The 27,059-nt window shown below is 41.9% G+C and overlaps 1 protein-coding gene across 1 annotated transcript in view; it reads left to right on the forward strand.

The window, feature by feature from the left end:
* LOC134539274 (uncharacterized) overlaps window positions 1-27,059 on the forward strand; it is a 137,062-nt gene that overhangs the window by 28,577 nt on the left and 81,426 nt on the right. The window contains exon 17 of the mRNA XM_063381096.1: window positions 15,270-15,364. Coding sequence (XP_063237166.1) covers window positions 15,270-15,364 — 95 coding nt within the window. The remainder of the gene's footprint in view (window positions 1-15,269; window positions 15,365-27,059) is intronic.

The raw sequence follows: 27,059 nt of genomic DNA on the forward strand, positions 1-27,059 counted from the left end.
ATTGATGCCGTACCGGATTGAATTAATTGATCAACGTCCGGTGAGGTGTGTGCCCTATCAATGTGCTCCTCCCAAAATGCTAGTTTTTCGGGAAATCATAGATGATTTACTTAAGCAAAATGTTATAGAAGAAGCGAGTTCAGAGTACGCTTCACCCGCCTTTTTAGTAAAAAAAAAAACACCGGGGAAGTATCGCTTAGTCTTGGACTACCGAATCTTGAATGATCGCATAAAACTAGATGGTTTCCCGCTGCCCAAGGTGGAAACTGTGCTGCAATATTTGGGGCAAGCGAAATATTTTACGGTGTTAGACCTTAATGCTGCTTTTCACCAATGCATGTTGGAGGAGAGTAGCAAGAAGTTCACGGCTTTTGTTACCCCGTGGGGACAGTACCAATGGAAAAGAGTGCCTTTCGGGGTAAATTTTGGCTCACAATGCTTATCGCGTATCTTATCTTACATTCTGAAAGAATATCAATTTAAAAATGTCATTAGTTTTCTGGATGACATTTGTATATTTTCTAATTCTTTCGAGGAACACTTGGAACATGTGGAAGGGGTTTTGCAAAAATTACGAGGTGCATGGTTAACAGTCAATCCTGAAAAAGTTTGTTGGGCCAGAAAGAAAATTCGGTTCCTGGGTTTCATTGTTGGGGAAGGAAAAATTGTAATGGACCCTGACAAAATTGAGGCCATTGTAAATTTCGCGAGACCTCGTAATGTAAAAGGCATCATGAGATTTTTGGGCATGATGGGCTATTTTAGCCGCTTTATTGAGAACTATGCGGATTTGTGCTACCCTTTAAATAATTTAAGAAAAAAGGGGTTATTTTTAATTGGGGTGAGGTAGAGGAGGCCGCTTTTCTCGGTTTGAAAAAAGCCATTTCCCACCCACCGGTGTTAGCGTTACCAGATTTCCAGAGGCGATTTGTAGTGCAGGTTGACGCTTCGAGTGTCGCGTTAGGCGCGGTTCTCTTGCAAGATTTTGGCAAGGGTCTACAACCCATTATGTTTGCTGGAAGAACACTTAATAGACATGAAAAAGGTTATAGCACATATGAAAAGGAAGTCCTTGCTTGCGTGTATGCTTTGGAACGTTTTGACACTTATCTAGAGCATGACGAATTTGACCTTTACACGGATAATCAGGCTTTGACCTGGTTGTTTTCGCATCCGAGACAACTAGGGAAAATAGGGCGGTGGGTAATGAGGCTCACTAGGTTTAGGTTCAAAATAATTCATGTAAAGGGAAAGGACAATGTGGTCGCGGATGCCCTTTCGCGGATGTTTGAGGAGGAAGGCGGTGAACAGGATTTGGAAGACGAGAGTGAAGTAATCAGGTGTGGGCGTTTTACTGTGGAGCCAGAACTATTCAACAAAGTAGAGGAGGTGTTAGAACAAGATTTGGAAGGGCAAAATATAATGCGGGATTTACTGCAGGGCAAAAATAAGAATTTCGTGTTAGTGAAGCATAGATTATATTATCAACAAAGTGGGAAAGAGAAAAGACTTTATATTCCTAAGCTCTTACGGCCTATGGTGCTAAAATATTATCACGATAGTGCGTTTGGGGGTCATGGAGGAGTGGACAAGACATATCATAAATTGAGAGATGAAGTCTATTGGGCGGATATGAAAAGAGATGTGCAAAATCATGTTAACACGTGTGAAAGTTGCCTGTTAAGTAAACAAACCGTAAATTCGAAATTGGGTAAATACTCCGTTTCTCTGCCCACGCGTCCCTGGGAGAAGGTTTTCATAGATATTTTTGGTCCTTTGCCTCGATCTCGAGAGGGAAATAATTGTCTTTTGATTATTGTGGATGGTTTCACTAAATTTAATTTTTTTTTACCTTTATCTGACATGAAAGCGGCGAGAATTGTCAAGGCTCTTACGCAAAGAATATGGCAAATTTTTGGAGCACCTGAGAATGTGGTTTCTGACAATGCGGCCTATTTCAATAGTCAAATATTTGGGAACATGTGTTTTCGTTGGGGAATTTGCCACATTAACACCAGCCCGCATTATCCTTGCCCAAACCTGGTAGAAAGAGTGAATAAAAATATCAAGATTGCACTTACTATTTATCATCATCAAGACCATCGCCAGTGGGATGAAAATTTGGATATGCTGAGTTTAGGATTTAACATGGCTAAACATGACGCCACTCATTTCACTCCCGCCGAATTATTTCTGGGGCGGAAAATACCACACCCTCTTTTAAATGTTTGGGGTATAGGAGAGGAATTATGGGCGATCAGTAGTCCACGTTTATTAGAAAGTAAATGGGTAGAAGCTATAAAAAATCTCCAGAACGCTCAGAATAAGGTTGCGAAACAATATAATAAGGGGCGCTTGGAAAATCCTTTTAAGGTGGGAGACTGGGTGCTCTGCAAAAGTTTTCCCATCAGTAACAAAGCGCTGCACAAAACCGCTAAATTAGAGTTTTCTTACCAGGGGCCTTACAAGGTGATAAGGCATTTAGGGGGAGTAACCGTTCTTTTGCAGCGTGTGGACAAAAGTTTTGAGACACGTAAGGCGCATATTAGTCATCTTAAGAGGTTCACACCCGATCAAAGTAAATGATTGTTTTTGCCCTTTTTAGTCATGTGAATAGAGATTTTTTTTTTAAGTATGTTGTTGTATGTTAACGAGTAAACGGGAAAGTGGCACAAAGCATTGTTTGGTCTTAATCATTGTTTTTTTTTTGTCTCTCTCAAGTGTTTTTCTTCGCGTGTTTTTTCCCGCTGTGTGCTTTTTTTCTTCTTGCTTTTCTTTGAGGTCGTTTGTTTGATTGGCGTGTTTTGAGTGCTTCCCCGTTTTCTCGCCTTATAGTGGCTCGAAGCTACCTAAATTTCTTTGGTTTTTGGTGTTAATTTAGTTTTTTTTTTAAGGGGGGGATATTGAGGCGTTTGCCACGCCTCCTTTTAATTTGGTAATTAATTATATCATATGTTATGATAGATTGTTTGGCACTTGGTTCATTTTCGTCCTGAAGATTGATTAAAACATAAGCATTACGGACATTCACGGCGCTGCGCTTGTGTGTGTTTCCGCGAGCCAACACCGCGCGGCGCGCGAAGCCTTATGACGTCATGGTGACGCGTTAACCTGCGACGGTCTGCGGCTGGCGAGTTGGGAGACGGTGCTGGCGGCTGGTGGAGTCGACTTCGGCTCGTCGGGTGCAGGCGTGTTGCGCCGCTGCTAAAATGGAAAGGCTGTTCCATTCACCTACGCATCGACCAGTGCCCAGCCCGGGTTATCGTCCACCATGCTGCGCAACTACAAGTAAGCCTCGACGCAACCGCTATTAACAACCGGGCACCGGGTTGGTTTTTTAAGGAAAAGCTATGAGCAGAGAGACTTGACTGATCATAAACTCAAATTCATTATCTTGCTAGTTTCTTGAATCGTAATGTGGCGAAATAAACTCTACTTCTCCTTTTTACGCTACGTGAGAATTTACGTAAACTGCAAGCCAGACTTATCACGTTGCTGTGGTGCGGGATGTGAGACTCGCATAATTACGTCGAAACGAGAGTCCGGTTAGACCAAAATATTGGGAATTGTGCCTAAATAACTTTTATAGACTATTACGTCATCCAGGAGTGTAATCAACGGACCTGTTAAGGAAAAACTTAACCTTTCTAAATGTTTGTAAAATTACCCGTAATATAGTGTTTATAATATGTGATTACATTAGATGTCCTTTTCTTTAATGCGAGATCTAGATCTTCTGCAGTTTTGTGTAAATGGTTCTGTATTTTAATGTACCAAGCCGATGCCAAGCAGGAATATTAAATAGTAAACAGGCAGTGATGTTTTCAATTATTATCCAGGTCATTCTTTTTTGCCTAGGGACCGTACTTCTCACTGCATTTAGTTGGTATACCCTTCTGCGGCTCCCGACTTTAAATTCGAGCGCCTTAAGTAAGGCCTCAACAGATTGGAAGAAGTTAAATAGCAAACATGTATAAAAGTTATAGTTAAAATAATCTGTTCGTTAAAGTAATAAACATATTTGAATTAATGAGTGCAAATAAAAGTAAAGTTATCAATTAAATTGTAGATTTCATTTCACTCCTTTATATCCGTACAAAATAGTGATAATTCAATAAAAATGATTCAATTTTATTCATAAAAGTATGTAATCATTTCATCATGTTTTTTATGACGTCACGTTAAACTATCGTCCGTAAACCGACTTTACAGACAACCAATTTTTTGTGCTACTAAAGGATACAGAGTAGGACATGAACGTCAGAGAGGAGGGGTCACGCGGACCAATCAGCGATCAGTGAAACATCGTAATCGTAGACGGGCCTATGGCGTCTCGCGCTCAGACCGCAGACTAGAGCAAGTTGCACCACTGTTGCCAGACTACTATTACCTGTCTTGTGAACATTACAATTATCATTTTGTATACCGTTAATAATTATAAGTATAATATTTTAAATTTTAATATTTCATGATTTTTGTTATAAATAAGTGCCTTTTGACAATATTATTACAGTTATATGCATTCTGGAAGGGACGAAGAAATATCAAATCTAAACATTAAATATTATTTCACAAGAGTAACTATTTGTAGCAGTTGGTAACATTTAATAACAAGACATCCTATTACTATTTATGTGCTGCAGTCAAACAGAGCTTAAATTTTTAATATTTTAAAATGCTAAATAATTTGATAAAAAAAGATCAAACCAAGATGGCGTAGGTATTTAAGTTGCGTTTTCTTAGAAGTGAAATTTAATTTTATAATATGATGCTATTGATGAAATAGAAAAAGGAAATATATTTTTAAGATTCTCATTCCAAATTTTCCTTTAAAAAAAAATGTTTTAAATACATTTAAAAAATTGGTTGTCTGTAAAGTCGGTTTACGGACGATAGTTTAACGTGACAACGTCATAAAAAACATTGATGAAATGATTGAATACTTTTATGGATAAAATTGAATCATTTTTATCGAATTATCACTATTTTGTACGGATACAAAGAAGGAGTGAAATGAAATCTACAATTTAATTGATAAATTTACTTTTATTTGCACTCATTAATTCAAATATGTTTTATTACTTTAACGAAGAGATTATTTTAACTATAACTTTTATACATGTTTGCTATTTAACTTCTTCCACTCTGTGTTATTCTGTTAAGGATAGGACGATGATAGGAATAGTATGAAACGAATGGGAGTGTTTCAGGTTTAATGTGCCTCGAAAAAGTCAAATCGATGGTTGTTCCAATCGAGTGGAAGAGAGATAGATGCGGCGCAAGCGTACAGTGACACGGGACACAGCGTAACGAGACAGTGTGCGTTACGGGACACTTTCGTGCGTGCAGTCGGCGTTCATCGATTTATTAGACGTTGTCACGTCAAAAGAAGAACACTCGTGATATTTTGCTGTTTCCGGTCCCCCGTTTTCCGTTTCAGAGAGGCAGGTAGAAAAGAACGGACGAAGTGGCAGGAAGCCAATGAGACCGAGACGAAATATCGACTAATACTGTCCGTTTCCGAATACTGTCCGTTTCCGAAGTGGGCTTTCAAAGGCTGAACACAAAAAATTAATTTTGGTCTGTTTGATTTAAATTAATTTATTAGTATTTACTTTTTCCTTACTGAAATATTATATATATATTTTTTAACTCCCTCAAGTTTTACAAGTTATATTAATATTCAAAACTTAGCTGCGTACATGTTTACAATGCATGAGAACAATAAAGAAAACAAAACAATCGATAAGCATTTATTCGACGCTCTGTGTGTGTATTGCGCTCTGGTGGATGTCGTTAGGTTCGGACATGTGACACCGCAGTCGGAGGTAGGGACCGGAAAAATTCGCGGGTTCCATGACCTCTAGGATGAACTTTATAGTTCTACGTACACTCAGTCAAATGCCACCCCCTCATTGGCTGCTGTCTTGTGAAGGTGTCCCAACGTAGCGGCCTGTGATTCGATACAGCTACGGTTGAGTGTTTCTCAATGGCCCAGAGTCATCCAGGTGAGTTGTGAGCCAATAGCAGAGGCAGCACTAAGGTATAACTATTTGAATTTCAGGCTGTCGTGAAATTAACCCGCGTATTTTTCCGGTCTCTAGTCGGAGGCAAGGCAGTTTGACGTGCGACAGTGTGACGTCACAGTGAGGGTGGCGTGTGTTGCGGGCGGCCTACCGGGGCGCTGGCAGGCGGAGCTGCTGGTAATCGATGTAGCTGTGGGGGGCCGGCCCGCCCGCTAATTGGATAATGGCATTAGCCGGAGCCTCTCCTCTCTCCCCGCCCCTCCTTCAAGTTCCTCCCTCCGGCCTTGCCTGTGCCGATACACACACCCCTGCCTGTCGGTACCCATCTGTCCTTAGTTTGTGTTCGTCTGGGGCGATTGACGATTGTGCACTTTGATAATTATGATAATTATGCACTCTGAATATTTAACTGCTAAAAAATATTACTAATCACAGAAATTTAATTGAAAAACTTTTATTGAGAAGTTCAGACATATGTCGGTTTGCAGCGTTTATGACAGCTTCCAATGAAATATCGCATGTCCGCAGTAATTATAATCATTTGGCGGATAAAGGAATTTTTTTCGGAGGGGGTGAATATTTGAAGGAAAAAAACAACTAAACGCGTGTTAAAAAAACCACTAGTGGATTTGTAACTATAACTATAGAACGTACGAGTGGTCAAACCATTTTGCTCTGAAAACTCAGGCAACCTGTTCCGGTGTGCTAGAAAATAACAGGACTACAGAACGACTGTACGTAAATCATGCCTAGAGGGTATAAAAATTGGTTGTCTGTAAAGTCGGTTTACGGACGATAGTTTAACGTGACGTCATAACAAAACATTGATGAAATGATTGCATACTTTTATGAATAAAATTGAATCTTTTTTATTGAATCATCACTATTTTGTATGGATACAAAGAAGGAGTGAAATTAAATCTACAATTTAATTGATAAATTTTTTTTTCATTTGCACTCATGAATTCAAATATGTTTATTACTTTAACGAAGAGATTATTTTATCTCTAACTTTTATACATGTTTGCTATTTAACTTCTTCCAATCTGTGTTATTCTGTTAAGGATAGGACGATGATAGGAAAAGTAGGAAACGAATGAGAGTGTTTCAAGTTTAATGTGCCTCGAAAAAGTCAAATCGATGGTTGTTCCAATCGAATGGAAAAGATAGATGCGGCGCAAGCGTACAATGAGCGTAACAGGACAATGTGCGTAACGGGACACTTTTTCGTGCGCGCAGCCGGCGTTCATCGATTTATTAGACGTTGTCACGTAAATTTTTTTTGGATTTCTTGAAATATGATTTATAACTGATAACGAGCTAATGACCATGCAGGCGTGTTTGGTGATGTTTCAGGAAAGCCCATTTTTAGACATGGAAAGTAAACTAACTTAGTATTGGTAAAGAAACACAAGTGATGATAACCGTTGGTACAGGACGCAAGTAAAACTGTGGCTGGGTTTGGAAGGACGGAGTTGTTCGTGTACCGTGTACGCGGACCTCTAGAGGCCCGACTTGTCATGACCAGTGATATCTGTACAAATTTGCTGTTTGCATGTATTAATGAAGGAATATTTTTGACGTGACGTCTAATAAATCAATGAACGCTGGCTGAACGCGCGAAAAAGTGTTCCGTTACGCACATTGTTCCGTTACGCTGTGTCCTGTTACGCTCATTGTTCCGTTACGATGTGTCCCATTACGCTCATTGTACGCTTGCGCCGCATCTATCTCTCTTCCACTCGATTGGCCTATGCGTCCGAGGAGAAGAAAGACAGCGGCAGCACACAACTTACATCTACACGTGAACTGTTCGTCGACTGTTTATAAAGTGAAGTGAAAAGTTAATGTTTTCATTGCTTATTACAACAACAATTTCGGCAATAAATGTTAATTATTCTTGCATTTAAAAAATCTGATTACTAGTATAATTTCTAGTATTTATTCTTTTATTATTATAAATAAATTATTCAATTTTATTCATAAAAGTATGCAATCATTTCATCAATGTTTTGTTATGTCACGTTAAACTATCGTCCGTAAACCGACTTTACAGACAACCAATTTTTTTTACGAATTATTTATTAGTTAAACCTTATATTTGAGATGTAAACTAACACGCAAGTGAGCATGGTTATAAACTGTTGCGTGATATTTTGAACACAAATTTATAATTTCAATTGTATTCATTTTTTAAACACAGAAGAGTGCATGTGACGTAATTAGTTAAGCGAAAAGTGTTGGCTATTAATTATTGCGTAATATTTGATGCTTCTATGAAATAACTCAGAGCAAATGTTTGGCCACCAAATGGTGCTTGGAACATAATCTTCAATTCTTGCATATGCACCTTCGCTGAGATTGATGTTAAACGAAGGTAATTATATGAAATAAAGGGGGTGTCATTAGTATTCACCAAATGGTGAAATCGGTGATTGTGGTTTATTTTATTCGTAAAAATGGTATCTCATTTGAAACATACAAAATAATGTAAATCCGTTTATCCTTCTTTAGTTTCGACTATTTTCAGTTGGCTCATCTTCCTGAAAACGTAGAAGGAATTAGTTACCGTTTGAATGGAGACTAGGACTCATTCTGTACTGTTAAGACCTATGTAGAGAGAACTTGTTTCGTAAGGGATAGCTCAATTAAGTTTTATTACAGTTTTATTAATTACTAATATTTAAATTACTAATAAATAATAGTTTTTTAAAATATCCGATCACCAAACACTGGCACTTAAAAATGTTTATTCTCCAGTCACTCAATGCCTGTCGAGTCCCGCAGTTCGCACTCCTCACTGGAGCTAGGCTCGACAGTGGTTCGCCCCTCACCTCGCGCCTGTCCACACACACAGTCTCGCGCCACTCTCGAGGGGGTCTCTCACCCTCTCCGCCGATGTCGCACTTCCCTTCACTCGCGGAACTCTCGGAACTCGCTCGGAACTCAAGCGGAGGCCGGCGTCGCTGCTTATATACCTGTGGCGTCCTTCTCGAACCGACGAGAGCGGCGGTGACGAGCCGCGTCATCCCGTGCCGACCCGAATCCCGAAACATCGGGAAAGGCGGTGTTTATTCGCGCCACTCCGCGCGGTGGCCTCTGTCAGCCCGGAATTCCCAGGCTACTAACGGTGATAATAGTCCGTGACGGGACGATGTCAAGATTGCGAGGGGGGGGGGGGGGGTAAGTAGCGAGGCACGCGTCAATGGACGGCGCGTGACGCCAGAGGGCGTGCAGGGCCGCCAGCCAGCTCCGTAGGTACCTGGTGCGTATCGCGGTCCTGTCCCTCGCGGTCGTACCAGGATATTAATGTTGGGGCCGGGATTGGAGTGCCATGCGACGGCTGTAATGCGGGTCGGCGGAGTGAGAAGCTGAGTGTCGCTTAGCAAGGCGACGCTAAGAGCAGGCGTCACGACGCCCGACGCTCCTGAGCGCCGAGGTGACAGCTCGCAGCCCCGGCCACGTGGCGGGTCGCAAGTCCCCCCCCCCCCCCCCAACTCTCCACTCCTCTGGCCTGCTGCGTGACACCTGACAAGATACCTCCCGTAACTACACTGTCAGGAAGAAAATAGTAAAAATGCACATTCAAATGTTTACTAATGTCAAATTTTTGATGTATTACTTAGAAGAACGAGTACAAAAAAATTAAGAGTCTTGCACAAATGTTTCTAGAAAACAAAGAGTTCAACTACTGACTTTGATTAAATTACACGACCATACATCTTAATTTACAATAACAAATTTTTTAAAAGTATGGTACAAAGAGTGTCAAATTTAATTAATGTAATATTTTTTTTTATCATTACACTGTAGTTTTACTTTTACACTTACGCCATTTTAAAATTGCAATTTCTGCCAAAACACATGCATATTGACAAGATTTCATAAAATTGTACGTATGTATGCTTTTTATGTAACTAGTTAATCACATCGTTTTGCCGGTGCTATTCCCATTAGTTTGTGCTTCGTCACTGTGCATTATGGTCGGAAACGAATGTTCAAACCGCTTTCAAAGTAAAACATGTAAGTGTGACGCTAAAGAGCAAGTATTAGAGCTTGTACAAGGATGAAAACGGGTTGTTTAGGGGCCCGCCTCGTCAGGGGCGTATGTGTGTCGGCGAGGCGGGATGATAAGCGCGACGCTCGCTGGTGCTTCTAGCGCGCTGTCTCCTCTGGACTGGCGCGCAGTCTTCTCGTCGTGCATATGAGCGGTGACCGTAACATTATATGGCAGAGAAATGAAGATAAAGGTCTAATGCCAATTCCTTAAGTACTTTAAATATTCTGTACCGGTTGTTTTACGCCTTAAAATTACTTGAGGGGTGAACGATGTCATTATATTGCTGAGAAATAAAGTTAATGGTCTAATGCAAATTCCTTAAGTACTTTAAAGATTCTGTACCGGTTGTTTTACGTCTTAAAATTACTCTGAAAATATGCCTTTTAGCCATTTTATCTCTTAAAAAGTACACTTAAAAAACTTAATCCGAAATCAAAAGTAATTTTTGGCCCTCGGCGAAATCTTAAATGCTTTTTACGTAAGCAGACCCCACTCGGATGTTTTGAGTATTTTTGAAATCGCGTTGTTTTTCCTGAAGCTCTGCGCACCGTGTGTGTGCCCGGGTAGGCGGGGGCCTTAAATACTGTCCGTAACTATAGACCTGACAGGTTCAGTTCCTCACCCCCTTGCAAGTACACTTTTTACATTTTGAAATTTGTTGTTTGCCGCATTTAACCTGCAAAGTCTTCTCTCGCACAAGCCTAGAACAAACCACCTTGAATGTACTGCATTCCGTCAAATGCTTCATCGGCTTCATCGCAGTCACGGAGAAGTTATAATTCGAGAGTGCCTGAATTAATATGCTGTCGGATGGAACAGTTGAAAGATATGCGCCTCTTTTTTTTTTGTGACGTTCTGAACCGCCACTGACTGGAATAAATGTCACAATTGGATCAAAGATTTATTTCAATTATCCTGTATGCCCAAAGTTGCCAGTATCCAGTAGCGAGCAATGATGTAAATACGTCCACCGTTATCTGAAAATGTAATTATGAAGGAAAACACCGTATGATTCCGAGAAGATTGAAATTGCTACTACGGTTTCATTAATAACCAATTTGACATTATGCTGTGCAAAAATGAAACATTCACGAGAATAAAACATATTTGTGTGGCAATTATACTTTTGAAAGTGCAAAAAAAAAAAAAAATTAAAATGTAAAGTAAGGGTTGATATTTTATTGTGTGGATTATTATCTGACGTTGGTGACAGAAGTAAGGTCAGTGTTTTTTTTTTTCATATGGAAATAGTAATATACTCGTGTTGTTGCGAACTGACGTTGATGGAGACAGCAGTAAGGCCAGTGTTTTTTTTCGTATAGAAATAATAATAATAAACTGGTGTTGTTGCGATCTGACGTTGTTGGTGACAGCAGTAAGGCCAGTGTTTTTTTTTCGTATAGAAATAATAATAATCCACTGGTGTCGTTGCGGTCGCGGTTCGTGACGTCACACGGCGCCGCGACGCCCGGACTGGCGTCGACCGCAAATAGCCAAATAGCCTGGCCGGCGCCCAGCGCCTCCTGAAGACTGTCCCTGCCGCGAACTGCAGTCATTCTCACCGCTTCACCGATACATTTGAACAAAACCACCGACACAACAAGACGATCTCTCAAGATACTGCAGATGTGTAGCTAGTTACCCCAGCATTATTATTAGTTTAGTTGTGATATCTTAACGATTACGCACAGAAGATAATTTTTTTAGTCCAATACATTTATTTCCATTTAAGCTGGCGACCCACCTTTCCTTATAGGTCTATCCGTCCATGGTGGAGTAAAAAACCTTATTCGTATCGTATCCCTTCCTTATGTAAATATAATTTACCATCAAATATTGCATATATATATGTTTTTTTAATATACCGATTGATTATTGATAAACAATTTGTGTTCTGATTTGAAAATGGTTGGACAAAATATAATCACTTGGTAGCAAAACAGTTATTTATTTAACAATAGATACGTGTTTGCACATAATTCGATTTGTTTCGATTTTTCTTATCTTTTCTGATGGTTTATTCAATGGTTTTTGATAGTTTTAGGATGGAGTCGCGACCCACCGTTTGGGAACCGCTGCCATAGAGCAGTACTAGGCGGAATTTATATTATATAGTTTGTTTGTTTTTTTACGGAGATTTTGGTATTTCTACCTCCATGCTAACAAACGCAACATTCCATAAAAGAGCTGATAATCTTTGAACGGATGAACAGATTTTTCATCACACACAGCTAATAAACCATCCCGGTTAAACCAGCCTTCAAATAAACAATTGGGAGTTATGATGCCACAGGAAGACAAAGGCTTCAAACTTATAAACCCTTTATTTTTGCGTCGGCGGTTAAAAAAGTAATGCCTCCGTTGTCATGAAGTTGTTATTGAATTTATACTTCTAATGCGACTTCCAACAAGGTTGCGTTAAACGTTTAACGCTCCTGGAGAGGGGGAATAGAAAGAGAGAGATCGAGAGTGAATGCTATTGTAAGGATCTAAGTGAGAGTAAGAAAAAATAAAGATCCTGACAGTTTGTAGTGTCGCCATATTTGTTTCAATTTTCAATACCCTTTTTGTATATTGCATTTAAAATTGTAGAAAAAAATCATGTTTCATAGACACATAAATAGTGAGTGTGTGTCATTTCTCTATGTCCACGAGTTCTCGCCGCGTCAATTTTCTCCTTGGGGCGAACCCGTCCGCTTAATTAAATAAACAGCTTTTATCGTTGAATGTTTTAATGATTTATTTCATGAAAATCTGCTCTCATAAAAAAGTTAGTATTATAGACATTCAATAGGTCTCTCTCTCTCTCTCTCTCTCTCTCTCTCTCTCTCTGAAAATCAATCTATGAATCGTTACAAATTTATTTCCTTTATTTTTTTGTTTAGTTTGATTTGATACAATATGATTTCACTAAAAATCAATTTCTTCCCCTTCCTATTTTCATTTCCACATTACGAAGTTTCACTTCTTCCGCGCGGAGGGACTCCACGCACTATTTTTGCATGCAATTAAAAAATATTTTTTAATGATGTCAAAGAAGTATAACTTCTCACGCGCGTACCTAAGTACACGCACCCATTTTTTTGATACCAGATTTTCACAATTGTTGTTGTACCTGAAAGTTGCGCGTGTCCTCTGAGTAAAGCACTGTTCACACCCCTTCCCGCGCTCTTGTTCCGAGGTGAGACTGGCAGCCCCGCCTCGTCAGGGGTGTATGTGTGTTAGTGAGGCGGGATGATAAGCGCGACGCTCGCTGGTGATTCTAGCGCGGTGTCTCCTCTGGACTGGCGCGCAGTCTTCTCGTCATCACAGGATAACTGTGAAACTTGAGCGGTGACCGTAACATTATAGGGCAGAGAAATGGAGATAAAGGTGTATTGCAAGTCCGTTTAAGTGCTTTCAAGAATCTGCACCGGTTGTTTTACGCCTAAAAATTACTCTGAAAACATGCGGTAGCCATTTTAACTCTTCTAAAAATACAGTTTAAAAACTCAATCCGAAATCAAAAGTACTTTTCGACCCTCGGCGAACTCTTAAATGCTTTTTCGTAAGCAGACCCCACTCTGATATTTCGAGTAGTTTTGAAATCGCGTTGTTTTTCCTGAAGCTCTGCGCACCGTGTGTGTGCCCGGGTAGGCGGGGCCTTAAGGGCTCGCTAGTTAGGACTAGTGCTAGTGAGGTTCTTCTAGCTCGGAGTCGCTTGTAAGGCTCTGGACTGCCGCGCAGGACAACTATGAAATGTGGGCGGTGACGGTAGCATGATATGGCGGGGAAATGAACGTAAATGCGTGATGCATGTCCCTTAAAGAATTTGTGCAGGTTGTTTTATGCCTAAGAATTACTCCGAAAAAAACAACCTTTTTTAGCCTTTTTAACTCTTCCGAAAATACGGTTTAAAAATTTAATCCGGAGAGGCAAAACTACCTATCGGCCGTCGGAGAACTCGTAAATGCTTTTCGCAAACAGACTCTACCCGGTTATCTTACTCTACGCACCGTGTAAGTGGCCGGTGGAGGCTGGGAGTATATAAAGGCAGGATAACTTGTAAGAACCTCTGTAGGTAACTGCTCCCTGATGATGGTGACTGCAATGTCGACCGAAAAGTTGGTGAATTATTAGCCAAGGACGCGGCTACCCAGAAGCCAAGTACCTTTATAAAAAAACATTGTTTTGTTACGTTATTACTTAACGGGGCCGTCGCCCGCACAAGATTTCCTCAAATGAATTAAATGAAATAAATCGATTTAAGGTGTTATTTATTTCGAAATAAAGTAAGTGTATAGTGTTTTACGCACAAAATTCTATATTATAAATAAATGTCTTAAAATCAAATCTCAAAGTGTTAATTCTGGAATTGGGACAGCGCAGGGGACTGGTTTTATGCTTGTTTGGGAACTTTTTGATTTAAAAAAAACTATAATTTATGCCGTTGTAACTACAACTGCACTAAAAAGGAATATTCTTATTCTTGCATTCTGATACATTTTAATTTATGATACAGCAATACTTGTTGAAATAAAAGGTGATTTGTACAGCCATTTAAGTGTTTACAGAGAATCACCCATAACCAATGTAAATTTAAGTATAAAGTGTAGCTGTGTACTAGGATTCGGACACTGCCTTAAGGCCGGGTGTCCCACGCCATGCTGGTCATTTTTGAAGGTTTCATGTGTAAACTTATCAGCGTAAGTTCTTTTTTCATGTGATGTTTCGTCTGAAATGTTTGTTAGCACAACAGCGGTGGCAAGTGACACAAGTAGCAGTGAGGGGTTCAGTCGCTGACTGTGCCCTGACGGTGTGACTGTGACTGTGCCCTGACGATGTGACTGTGACTGTGCCCTGACGATGTGACTGTGACTGTGCCCTGACGATGTGACTGTGACTGTGCCCTGACGGTGTGACTGTGCACTGACAGTGTGACTGTGACTGTGCCCTGACGATGTGACTGTGACTGTGCCCTGATGGTGTGACTGTGACTGTTCCCTGACGGTGTAACTGTGACTGACTGTGCCCTGACGGTGTGACTGACTGTGCCCTGACGGTGTGAATGACTGTGCCCTCACGGTGTGAATGACTGTGCCCTCACGGTGTGACTGTGACTGTGCCCTGACGGTGTGACTGTGACTGTAACCTCACGGTGTGGCTGTGACTGTGCCCTGACGGTGTGACTTGTCTTGTCTCAGGGTCGCCGGCGCCAGAGTTCTCCCGCCACACGCTGATCAAGCCGCGCCTGTACCACGGCCGCGACAAGAGAGAGATCGCGTCGACGAGGGAGCGAGTGAGTAATCTACAAAGACAAGCACTCGTTCACACGTTCGCCATTGCTGGTTATAACTGTGTGTGTCGTGGAGATATCACACGAACAAACCAAAAAGGATGAAAACACAAACACACAGCAAACCAGCCTCAATCAGCCGATGTCATGTTTAACACACATACAGCACAAAGAGAATTCCGTGAGAGGAATTAGTCGGAAAAAAATATCACAGCACAGACAAACAGTGGGCTGACAACCACAATACAAACAACAATCTTGGACAACACAGAAACAAACAGACGAACCCAACGATGATTCAAGACTGATAATTCTGGACAGCACAGCACAACGACTCAGAGGGGAACCCTGCGATTATAATAAACAAATATACTTGACTTCATGATGACGATGGCGACACGGACGAACACTGCAGACTTTCCAAACAAAACAGTTTTGGGAACCGACGTCTGTTCCCGTCATCAGGCACAGACAGACTTATAGAGGACACTGGCAAAACTTCTTTTTTGTTACGTGTCCTTACCACCTCTCCTGGCGCGGCCAATGACAGGCGTGCACTCATATGATTGGTTGCCCATATAAGAGCTTTTGTTGCTGGCTGGTGTCATACTGTGAGGGTTTATTGACCTGCGATTGTTTTTTCGTAATGAGTTACTTTCGGTTTTTATTAAAGATGTCCACATATTTTTATCCAATACTTTATTGAATGATTGACAATAAATGCCGATGCCTCTAGTTTCCTTTTAATTTTTTCCTAGATGTGTGGAGTCGGATTGTCTCAGAGTATTGAATGGCTATTGCCCCAGGCATGTTCGGCAAGTCTGGATTTTTGATATTCGCATTTTTTTTTTGTCTTTTCTGTGGCTGGTTTTACTTTGATGGAATTTTACTTGTAAACTAGTGTTTAGTCTTTGTTTGTTTCCTATTCGTCTTATTGTTTTCCTGAGTGTCCACGGACACACGGGATGACCAATGTACCAATTGGTTTTTCGGCTGTTTTTTGTGGAATGATGTGTGATTTGTAGGTTGCCATGTGTTATTTTATGATGCTAGGTGGGATTTTTTAGGATTTCATCTTTTAAGCCAATATGTTCATCAGCAACTGATTTCTTGTCAGAACAAGTTATTTGTGCACGGTTGTTTCTGGTCGGATGGTTGGAATTGAAGTGCAGGTATTTGTCTGTGTGTGTCGGTTTCCTGTACATTTTAGCGGTGATTTTGCAGTTTTCCTTGACGACGAGGATATCCAGAAAAGAAAGGTTCCCATCGATTTCCGTTTCATATGTTAAGTGTATATGGCCTTGGCGAATGAAGAAAATTTACAAACATCTTTAACCTTTCAAGCCCTTGTTGCCACACAAGAAAGTTGTCGTCAACATAAAGAAGCCAGATTTTAGGTGGGGTATGTATTATGTTCAATGCTTCTTGCTCGAAACTCTTTATAAAAATACTGGCCATAACGGAGAAAGTGAAGAACCCATTGCCATTCCAATTGTTTTGCTAGTAAAATTGGCCTTTGAACTTAAAATATGATGTGTTAACACACAAGTGTGATATGTTCCAATTAGTGAAGGAACTCATTGTAATTCCATCTGTTTGCTATTTGAGTTTGTCTTTGAACTGAAATTATGTTGTGTTAACACACAAGAGTGATAAGTTCCATTAGTGATTGGGTAGGTATTTCTGTTCTTGCCTGGAGGGTGCTGTCATTTCCCAATTTAGTTTATCACAACAAGTGTTTCTGGTACAGGCACATTGGTAAAAAAGCTTTGAACATCAAAGCTCACAATTGTGTTGGTTGGTTTTATTTCTAATAATTTATCTATGGAGATTAAGTGAAAAGAATCTTTAAGTGAGTGTTCGACAATTGTTAGCATAAATTTATAAAGTTTTGGCATGGAGAATTGCAATAGCTGATGATCGGTCGCAGACTCATGCCTTGTTTATGGATTTTTGGTTGGCCATAAATGTGAGGGAGATTTGCTGCTGTGTTGTGTTAGAGCGCTCCAGGTTTTGTATGCAGCTCTGGTGATCATTCAGTGTCTGGTGCAACTTTGTTCTCAGTTCTGGAAGTTGGGTCTTTGTTAAAATGTATTTATCTGAGGTAATGAGGTTGGAAATTGTATTGTCATATTCTTTTACTGTAGCATGGGCTTTTTCAGCAGGATGCGTGACGATGTCGGATTATGCTTTCAATGTTTCGAGATTTGAGCTCATCAGAAGAGATGTTTGGTTTTGGGTACCTGGCTCATGTATCGACTGTCCTCACAGTCCACCGACGGCTGGCAGTTTGGGTATTGCACTTCCTACAGAGGAACAGCAGGCCCTGCCTGGTGACGGTAGGCCCTGCCTGGTGACAGCAGGCCCTGCCTGGTGACAGTAGGCCTTGACTGGTGACGGTAGGCCCTGCCTGGTGACGGCAGGCCCTGCCTGGTGACGGCAGGCCCTGCCTGGTGACAGTAAACCCTGCCTGGTGACGGTAGGCCCTGCCTGGTGACGGTAGGCCCTGCCTGGTGACGGTAGGCCCTGCCTGGTGACGGTAGGCCCTGCCTGGTGACGGCAGGCCCTGCCTGGTGACAGTAAGCCCTGCCTGGTGACAGTAAGCCCTGCCTGGTGACAGCAGTCCTTGCCTGGTGACGGCAGGCCCTGCCTGGTGACGGCAGGCCCTGCCTGGTGACGGCAGGCCCTGCCTGGTGATGGTAGGCCCTGTCTGGTGACGGCAGGCCCTGCCTGGTGACAGCAGGCCCTGCCTGGTGATGGTAGGCCCTGCCTGGTGACAGCAGGCCCTGCCTGGTTACAGTAAGCCCTGCCTGGTGACGGCAGGCCCTGCCTGGTGACAGCAGGCCTTGCCTGGTGACAGTAAGCCCTGCCTGGTGACGGTAGGCCCTGCCTGGTGACGGTAGGCCCTGTCTGGTGATGGTAGGCCCTGCCTGGTGACGGTAGGCCCTTCCTGGTGATGGTAGTCCCTGCCTGGTGATGGTAGGCCCTGCCTGGTGACGGTAGGCCCTTCCTGGTGATGGTAGTCCCTGCCTGGTGACGGTAGTTCCTGCCTGGTGACGGTAGTCCCTGCCTGGTGACGGTAGGCCCTGCCTGGTGACGGTAGGCCCTGCCTGGTGATGGTAGGCCCTGCCTGGTGACGGTAGGCCCTGCCTGGTGACGGTAGTCCCTGCCTGGTGACGGTAGTCCCTGCCTGGTGACGGTAGGCCCTGCCTGGTGATGGTAGGCCCTGCCTGGTGACGGTAGGCCCTGCCTGGTGACGGTAGTCCCTGCCTGGTGACGGTAGTCCCTGCCTGGTGACGGTAGGCCCTGCCTGGTGATGGTAGGCCCTGCCTGGTGATGGTAGGCCCTGCCTGGTGAGGCACTCCTGTTGCCCGACGGCAGGCATGTGACCTCTATGTCTAAGACAGGGACAATGCGAGGAGCAATTCTTAAACCAAGCCCTTTCTATATCACTGATTTTTCGTTTTCTGTCTGTGTTTTACTAGATGCACTTATTATTTATTCTGGTTATATGTATGTTTGTGTATTCATCCCACTTTTTTTCTTTTTTTTTCTTTCTCTATGACATGCAATTAAAACCAGAAATGGGGTTTGTTCATTAAAATATTTTGAATAAATATTTCTCAATTCAATAATCATTTAAAAAAATGTAAAATACTACGTCATCTTCATGTACCGCAATAGCTAATCACTAGAGACCGGAAAAATTCGCGGATTCATTTCTCGTTCACCTTGTGCTACTTCAGTGTTTGGACCTCAGTTTACTTGAAAGACTGAGAGCGAGTGAATTACCGTCAACTAAATGAGTATCTAATCACAAGCATCCCGGTTAACAAGTGTCATGAGTCATTGGCCAATGGGCAGATGCAATTTCCCCGAGTACCTACCAGACAGTGGAAGCTGTCCTAGATGTCGTTGACACTGCGAATGTTTACGGTGCCTACTTATCACATATTCAAGTCTGTAACTCGCATTTGTACTAAAGCTGGCTATAACACGGAAAAGGTTCGTTTATTGTGACGGTCTCAGGAGCTTGGTTATTTGATCATGGCATCGGTACTCGTGTTTAATTGTAATTGTGGCCCTGTAAGTATAAAAGTTTATGCAGTATTATGCTTTCCTTCCTCCTGAAAAAAAATTGCTTGTCTGTAAAGTTGGTTTACGGACGATAGTTTAACGTGACAACGTCATAACAAAACATTGATGAAATTATTGCGTACTTTTATGAATAAAATTGAATCATTTTTATTTTAATAATAAAAGAATAAATACTTGAAATTATAACTAGTAATCACATTTTTAAAATGCAAGAATAATTAACCTTTATTGCCGAAATTGTTGTTGTAATAAGCAATGAAAACCACATTAACTTTTCACTTCACTTTATAAACAGTCGACGAAACCGTTTACGTGTACATTACTTGTAATTAATTTTAAAAACTGGTGTTTAGCTATAAAGTTTAAATATAATTATGAACAAGTTTTCGTATAAATAAACTGGAATCAAATATCTATCATCAATCATATGAATCACCATAATTTTTTAGTCAATTGTAACATAACCTATTATTACTGCACTCGCCGACAGCGTAACGGAACACAACGTAACGGAACAATAAGCGTAACGGGACACAGCATAATAGAACAATGAGCGTAACGGAGCAATGTGCGTAACAGGACACTTTTTCGTGCGTGCAGCCGGCGTTCATCGATTTATTAGACGTTATCACGTCAAAGGAAGTTTTAAAATTGTTGGGTGCGGCTATTTCATCAAAAATATCTGTCATACGCTCACTGTTCATTGCGGTGACCGTAACATTATATGGCCGAGAAATGAAGATAAAGGTGGAATGAATGCAAGTCCCTCAAGTGCTTTCAAGAATCTGTACCGGTTGTTTTACGCCTATAATTTATTCTAAAAAATATGCGTTTTAGCTATTTTAACTCTTCTAAAAATACATTTTATAAACTGAATGTGAAATCAAAAGTACTTTTCGGCCCTCAGCGAACTCTTAAATGCTTTTCGTAAGCAGACCCCGCTCGGATATCTTGAGTAGTTTTGAAATCGCGTTGTTTTTCCTGAAGCTCTGCGCACCGCGTGTGTGCCCGGGTAGGCGGGGGCCTTAAGGAGACGTGGACCAGTGCTGGGTGGTCGTGTAGGCGGGGGCCTTAACACCAAGAGCTGTGCGCGTCGTTTAGTGGTTCTTCCTCTGCCTCGACGATGTTGCTTGCGGAGAAGCCTCCTTTTCACAGACGAGAGAGCCAAACACCCGTTCGTGCATCTTCGGTTTTTTTTGATCATTGTAAATAAATTTGGCGGTGTTGATAAAAGGATACTAATGGCTAATTAGGTTAGGTTAGCTACATTATAAATACTTTAAAACATTGTGGACGGTTGATTTCTTTAGGATAGCTACATAAAAGATACGGGGAAAAAAGCATGAACTTCGGGGAACTTCGGGTTTTGGCTCTCTCGTCTGTGAAAAGAAGGCTTCCCTTGCTTGCGAGGAGGTGTTGGGTGTAGCGCCGTTGCCGCTGTTCCCCGAGGTATGCTTTCGCTCAAGGCTGTGGAGCCGGCTGGGGTATCGACCATGCCATGCGTCTGGCTTGGAACGAGAGCCCCTGGTCTGCACGCAGCCCGCCTCGCAGCCACACTCCGTGCAACAGCCGTCCATCCGCCTGCTTAGACTCATGGCCCCCACAAGGCCCAGCCCTGCTTATTTCTAAATGTTTAACTATCAAATTTGTTTTTTCAAAAAAATAGTGAATATATTTTTAGAAGATTTTACACACCAACAGCTAATTTTATTTTTCTGTAACTATTTTCATTTTTATCTCAGTGTGTGAAATAATTTTATAAACAGAGATCCGTTTGGACTTACAAAATAGTAATCATAATTTTACCCTGTATTTTCAGGTAAAAAATAACGTTCTAAAAATAGTGTAGGTAAGAAATAACCATGCAATTATAATGTAGCACGTGACTTTAAAATGGTGGGGGGAGGGGGGGGGGGTTATCCGATCCTGGGTCCAGGACCCTTAATGGAATGTGGAGGCCATGGCTGCGACACTGGTTCCCTACCCCCTTCGAGCATTCCTTCTTTGAGGTTTCTTGTGACATGCAGCATTTTCAGCATTGGCGTAGGTTAAAAAAATAGGTTGTCTGTAAAGTCGGTTTACGGACGATAGTTTAACGTGACAACGTCATAACAAAACATTGATGAAAGGATTGCATACTTTTATGAATAAAATTCAATCATTTTTATTGAATTATCACTATTTTGTATGGATACAAAGAAGGAGTGTAGTGAAATCTACAATTTAATTGATAAATTTACTTTTATTTGCACTCATTAATTCAAATATGTTTATTACTTTAACGAAGAGATTATTTTAACTATAACTTTTATACATGTTTGCTATTTAACTTCTTCCAATCTGTGTTATTCTGTTAAGGATAGGATGATGATAGGAAAAGTAGGAAACGAATGGGAGTGTTCCAATTTTAATGTGCCTCGAAAAAGTCAATTCGATGGTTGTTCCAATCGAGTGGAAGAGAGATAGATGCGGCGCAAGCGTACAATGAGCGTTATGGACAATGTGCGTAACGGGACACTTTTTCGTGCGTGCAGCCGGCGTTCATCGATTTATTAGACGTTGTCACGTCAAAAAAAATTGATCAATCTTCCGTATTGCAAGCACCATTCAAAGAACGTAAAAATGTACCTCGGCACTGCAGTCGTAAATGTACCTCAGCTCTACCGATGTAAATGTGTTAGCGAGGACGCAAGCATGTGGCGATAATTGGATTAAGTAAACAGACTGTGTGAATACCTACAATTCTTGACATTAAGGGTTGGTTACATTTGTGACGGAGGAAAAAGTGGGTATTTTGAGGCATGCAGTCTTCGGATCAGATCGTAGCAGACCCAGAATGTGCTAGTGATGGAGAGAATAAAGTAATACGATTGTCGTTTATTGTTTTCATTTTGTCACAAACAAAATATTTAACTGGGACAAACACGCGTTAAATTCGTCAATGACTTATTTGTAAATATGCTACACATATATGCATAGACGCCGATGACATATAGAAATTAAGGCCTACCACACTTATAAATGGCCTATCCTACCGTGGGCATTTACTCACCTTCTAATAACACCCATAACTACACATTGACAGGAATGTTGCGGCTTGAAAAAGGATTTGAGTTAGGAGGAGCTATGTCCATAAACTGGGAAAAAGATTAGAGGAGTTCGCCGCATGGTTTCAGACCGAGGTACAACTAGAAAACGAGAATGACGGATAACACCTGCATGAGGATAGTTTTGCCCTTCAGTTGGAAACCGGTTTGCTTCATTAGAGAAGGACAAACTCATTGTTCGTGAAAACAGTGAAGCTGGCAGCTATTTAAAATATTCACCTTGGTAAGAGCTTTGTACAGTGCTTTCGCTTTGTGTTAGAATCTTAAAACTAACAGTTTTGTGAATGACTTCACGTTCGTAGTTCCACAACCTCGGTGGGCAAGAGGATCGGGAGTCCCACAAGGAGATTACAGAAACGTCAGTCCCGTTTCCTTGTCTGAAATTCAGGAGTTAACCCTTTGGTGAATCGAACCCGCAACGCATTTGTGAGAGGTAATTGTCAGTTCACTGAATCACATTGCCCCCCCCCCCCCCCCCCCCAAAAAAAAAAAAAACAATTAAAACGTAAATTTAATTTTCGCCAATTATTATTATTAATATTTAGTAGTGTATATTATTTAAAAAATTAAATTTCCTTAAGAGACATAGGGAGCATGAATATGTTGTTCGAGACTGTAAAAAATTGACAATTTATAGTAATATTACTGCAAATTTTATTCATTATTGAGAGCAGATTTTAACATTGAATGCAAATGATTCCCTGGGAAAAAATTTTTTTGTAGTCAGTCACCGAAAACTTTAGGAATTCAGTTTAATTACGTGAAGGGTCCTTACGAAGTCGTTTTTCAATAGTACCTAAACGATGAGAAAATTGTTACGAGTTGAACACTCTTGAACACGAGACGGCGCATTTCAGCTTCGAGCTTCAGCCCCGGGTGGTTTATTCAGGGCCGGTGCAAGGTAAATTGGCGCCCTAGGCGAAAAACCTCCCCCCCCCCCTCCCCCCGACACCCCAAAAAATTTTCCTTGCCTCAAAATACCTCACGTAAGCCTAATATTTTGTCAACAATCAAATGTAAGCAGGCTTGTGTTTTTTTTTTACTTATTACTGTAACGCCCCTCGTGCCTCAAAATTAGATTATTTTAAATTAATTAAAAGGAGCCTTGGAAACTGCTGGGTAAAAAAAATGAGACAATTAAGTTATTGACCAGAGGTGGCACGAGGTGGAGAACAAGATAATTTGGAACTCCCTGACACAAGCAACTGGGGAGCTGGTGGATCTTTTAAGGGAACAAGGTATATCATAAATAAATTAACACTACACAAGTAGCTTGGTCTATAGGTTCCCTGTTTTATTATTAAGGAATTTTGTGTTCGTATTATTCAAACCTGACAATAAAAATCTTAGTAAATAACAAAGTTAAAGGGGGCGCCCCAGGAGTAATTAAAACAGTACATGTTACACCTTAGCAAAAATTATTACATAATTAAAATTTAAAAATTGCACCAAATTTGAATGTCCCAACAATTTCATCGCTGATTAGTTTTATTGATTCTACATATTCTTGAGGAAAGCACTGTTCGCTGGTAGGCTATTCATTCGATTTATGTAGTTCGTAGCTAGAAAGTGGGGGGGGGGGGGGGGGGGGGTGTTGATTTCACATTACCACCCGGGTCTTCAAAAAATAACGTCGGGTCGCGGAAACCTCTCTTCTAACGTGACCCGCAGTGGAGGTGCAGGACCACGAGCTGGGAGCGATTTCTCTCTCCAGCACTTCGACCCTGTCTGAAACCCAAATCAAATTCAAAACGAATTAGACTTGCTTCCAAACAGTCCTATACCGTCGGCGCAAAAGGCCAACAAACGGGAATGGGGGGGGAAAAGAAAAAAAATTACTCACCAACCAGGGTGTAGAGTTCGGAGCTCACTAGGTGTCTCGCGCCGACATCAGGATGCCGCGGACCGAGAAATCAGGATGCGCGGACGAAACCGGAATTTTTAGAATTAAATAAGAAGAAATAAAAATTTAACTACGCATGACTTTTCTAAAAACTACCTCTGCCTGGCTACTGTACAAACGGGATCACATCCCTTAAGCAAACTGAATACATTCTTGTGCACGCGAAAATCACCGTTCCCGCAAAAAGCCTCTTAGCGCAGAGGACGTAGATGAGACGAGGTCAGTAGCCGAGGTCAGAGGGCTGAGTGCCCCGCAATCGGCCAAAACCCCTAATTAAATCGGGCGGTAAGGCCCCGGGTTAAAGGAGGGGGTAGGTTCGGTTCTAAGCCGAAAATTTCCGAAGGAGTCCGAGGCGGTCGTGGCAACAACACGACATGCGCGCTCTCTACCGGACCGAAACGAAAACAAAGAACAATCGACTTCTCCGGGCCGCGAGAGGAAAGCATAGTGCCTTATGGCACCGCGACGCTGCCTTCTAGCGGCGTAAGGGGGAACTACTTGAGGTGGTGAGCAGACTTGCCACCAGGTGTCATTAGGGTAAGCTCTGCACGCTGGCGACCAGGCCCGCGGTTACTTTTTTTTGCCGCTAGATGTCAGGGATGTGTCTGTCGGACCCGGGAGAAGGTTTTTGCATCAGGTCATCGTCCCGTCCGGTCACTGCTCTTAGCTTAATTTCTCAGAACTAAAGTGAGGAGGAGAGAGAGGAAGGGGGGGCAGAAATAGCCACTAAGGTGGGAACGCAGCTCCACTGGAGACTGCTTCGTGACGAGACATGCTTTTCTCAGCAGGCCTCTACAAGGTAGCAGCTTGCAGCCCAGGAGCTGCTCAAAGCAGTTTTGGTCATGCAGGGAATTAAAATTACAAACTCGGGGCGTGACTGCAGGCGAGAGAAATTTCAACCGGGCTGACCATGTCCACATTAGACAGCAAAATATCAGATTGGCCCCCTGGGAAGGCGCTTCGGTCCACTGGCACTAAGTTTAAATCCGTGGCGTACACCGGCCTAACCAAACGTAAATCACCCCCATTAACAACCAGATAAATTTAAAAAAATAGAAACCCCAAAAAATTTTAAAATTATAGATTAAATTAAAAAAAGTGACGAAATACCTAATTTCCGGCACATACTCCCCCGCTTGAATGCGGAGCATATAGGGAAAAAATAACAACACTTACACTGCTCAGTAAAACTAGTACCAGGTTCGCCTGTATCCTACTACTTATATTCTAACACCTTTGAGACGCGTCCGCCTCTCTGGCACAACATATCGATAACCCTTAAACAAACTTATTAACTAAGAGCTTATCAACTAAGTGGCCACTTAAAACTAATACAACGTAAAGCTAGCATTCTTATTTCTAGTACCATGGATTTTTAAGACCTCGAGGATTTCTGGCATGCCTAATATTAGAGAGTCCCCTATGTTAGGGGAAAGAAATTAAACACATCTACTTTAAGTCAGCCTGTGTTTTCTTTAGGTGGGAGATGTGCGCTCTGGTCACGAATTCTCCTGAACTGGGGTCAGCTAGGCTAACCGTAACTGGCGTTAAAAATCGCTGTATTTGAAAAGGACCTCTCCAGCGGTACGCCAGCTTGGCGGAAAACTTATCCACTGCCTTGCTGAGTGGGTGTGCCTTACAAAGCACAAAATCGCCTACCCTGTAAGGGTTAGGAGATCGGTTTTCGTTGTATTTCTTTTTTCTGCTCTCATGAGCCAGATTGAGATTTTTACGAGCTCTTCTCCAAATCTCCCTGATGTCTCTCGGATCATCGGGCAATAGGTCATTCAAAGACCAAAGATTTGAAAGAGGGGTATTAGGTCGGTAAGTGAACATGAGTTCGAAAGGAGTACTTTTGTGTCCTTCATGATGTGCATAATTAAAGGCCATTTGCAGCCACACCAAATTCGAATCCCATTTATCCTGCTCCTGCGCATGGTAAGCTATTAAAGCAGACCGGAGATTGCGGTTGAATCTCTCAGCATGCGAGGGCTGTGGATAATAAGGCGAGGTTGTGACGTGCAGAATGCCATGCGAGAAGCACATGTTCTTAAAAATCCTAGCCGTGAACTGGGTTGCATTGTCTGAAACTACTATAGACGGGACTCCCGACGTCTTGAAGATCTGATTACGTAGCGCAGATACAGTGTTTTCTGCGGTGGCTTTTCGCATGGGGATGAGCCAGACAAATTTTGTGAAGGCGTCGATACACACCAGCAGCATAGTGTTTCCTGTCTTTGAGCGCGGGAAAGGCCCGACAAAGTCGATAAACATCTTTTGCATGGGGCGCTCGGCCACATCTGAAGTTAAATAACCGAAACGAGTGTTCTGCGCTGGCTTACTCAGCGCACAGATTTTGCATAGTTTCACCTGCTCGGTGATGTCCTTGTGCATGCTGTCCCACACGAAATGACGTCGGATAGCCTGAATGGTCTTATATATACCGAGGTGTGCGCCCACCGGCGAGGTGTGATAATAATGGAATATCATATTACGTAGATTTTGCGGGAGCACGTTTTTGTATGTTTTTGATTGGGGGGTGCGTTTTTGCAACAGCCCCTTAGACATCCTAAAGTATTTTGGCGCTGTT

The sequence above is a fragment of the Bacillus rossius genome, chromosome 15 (genome assembly GCF_032445375.1).
Source record: "Bacillus rossius redtenbacheri isolate Brsri chromosome 15, Brsri_v3, whole genome shotgun sequence".
NCBI classification, from domain to species: domain Eukaryota; kingdom Metazoa; phylum Arthropoda; class Insecta; order Phasmatodea; family Bacillidae; genus Bacillus; species Bacillus rossius.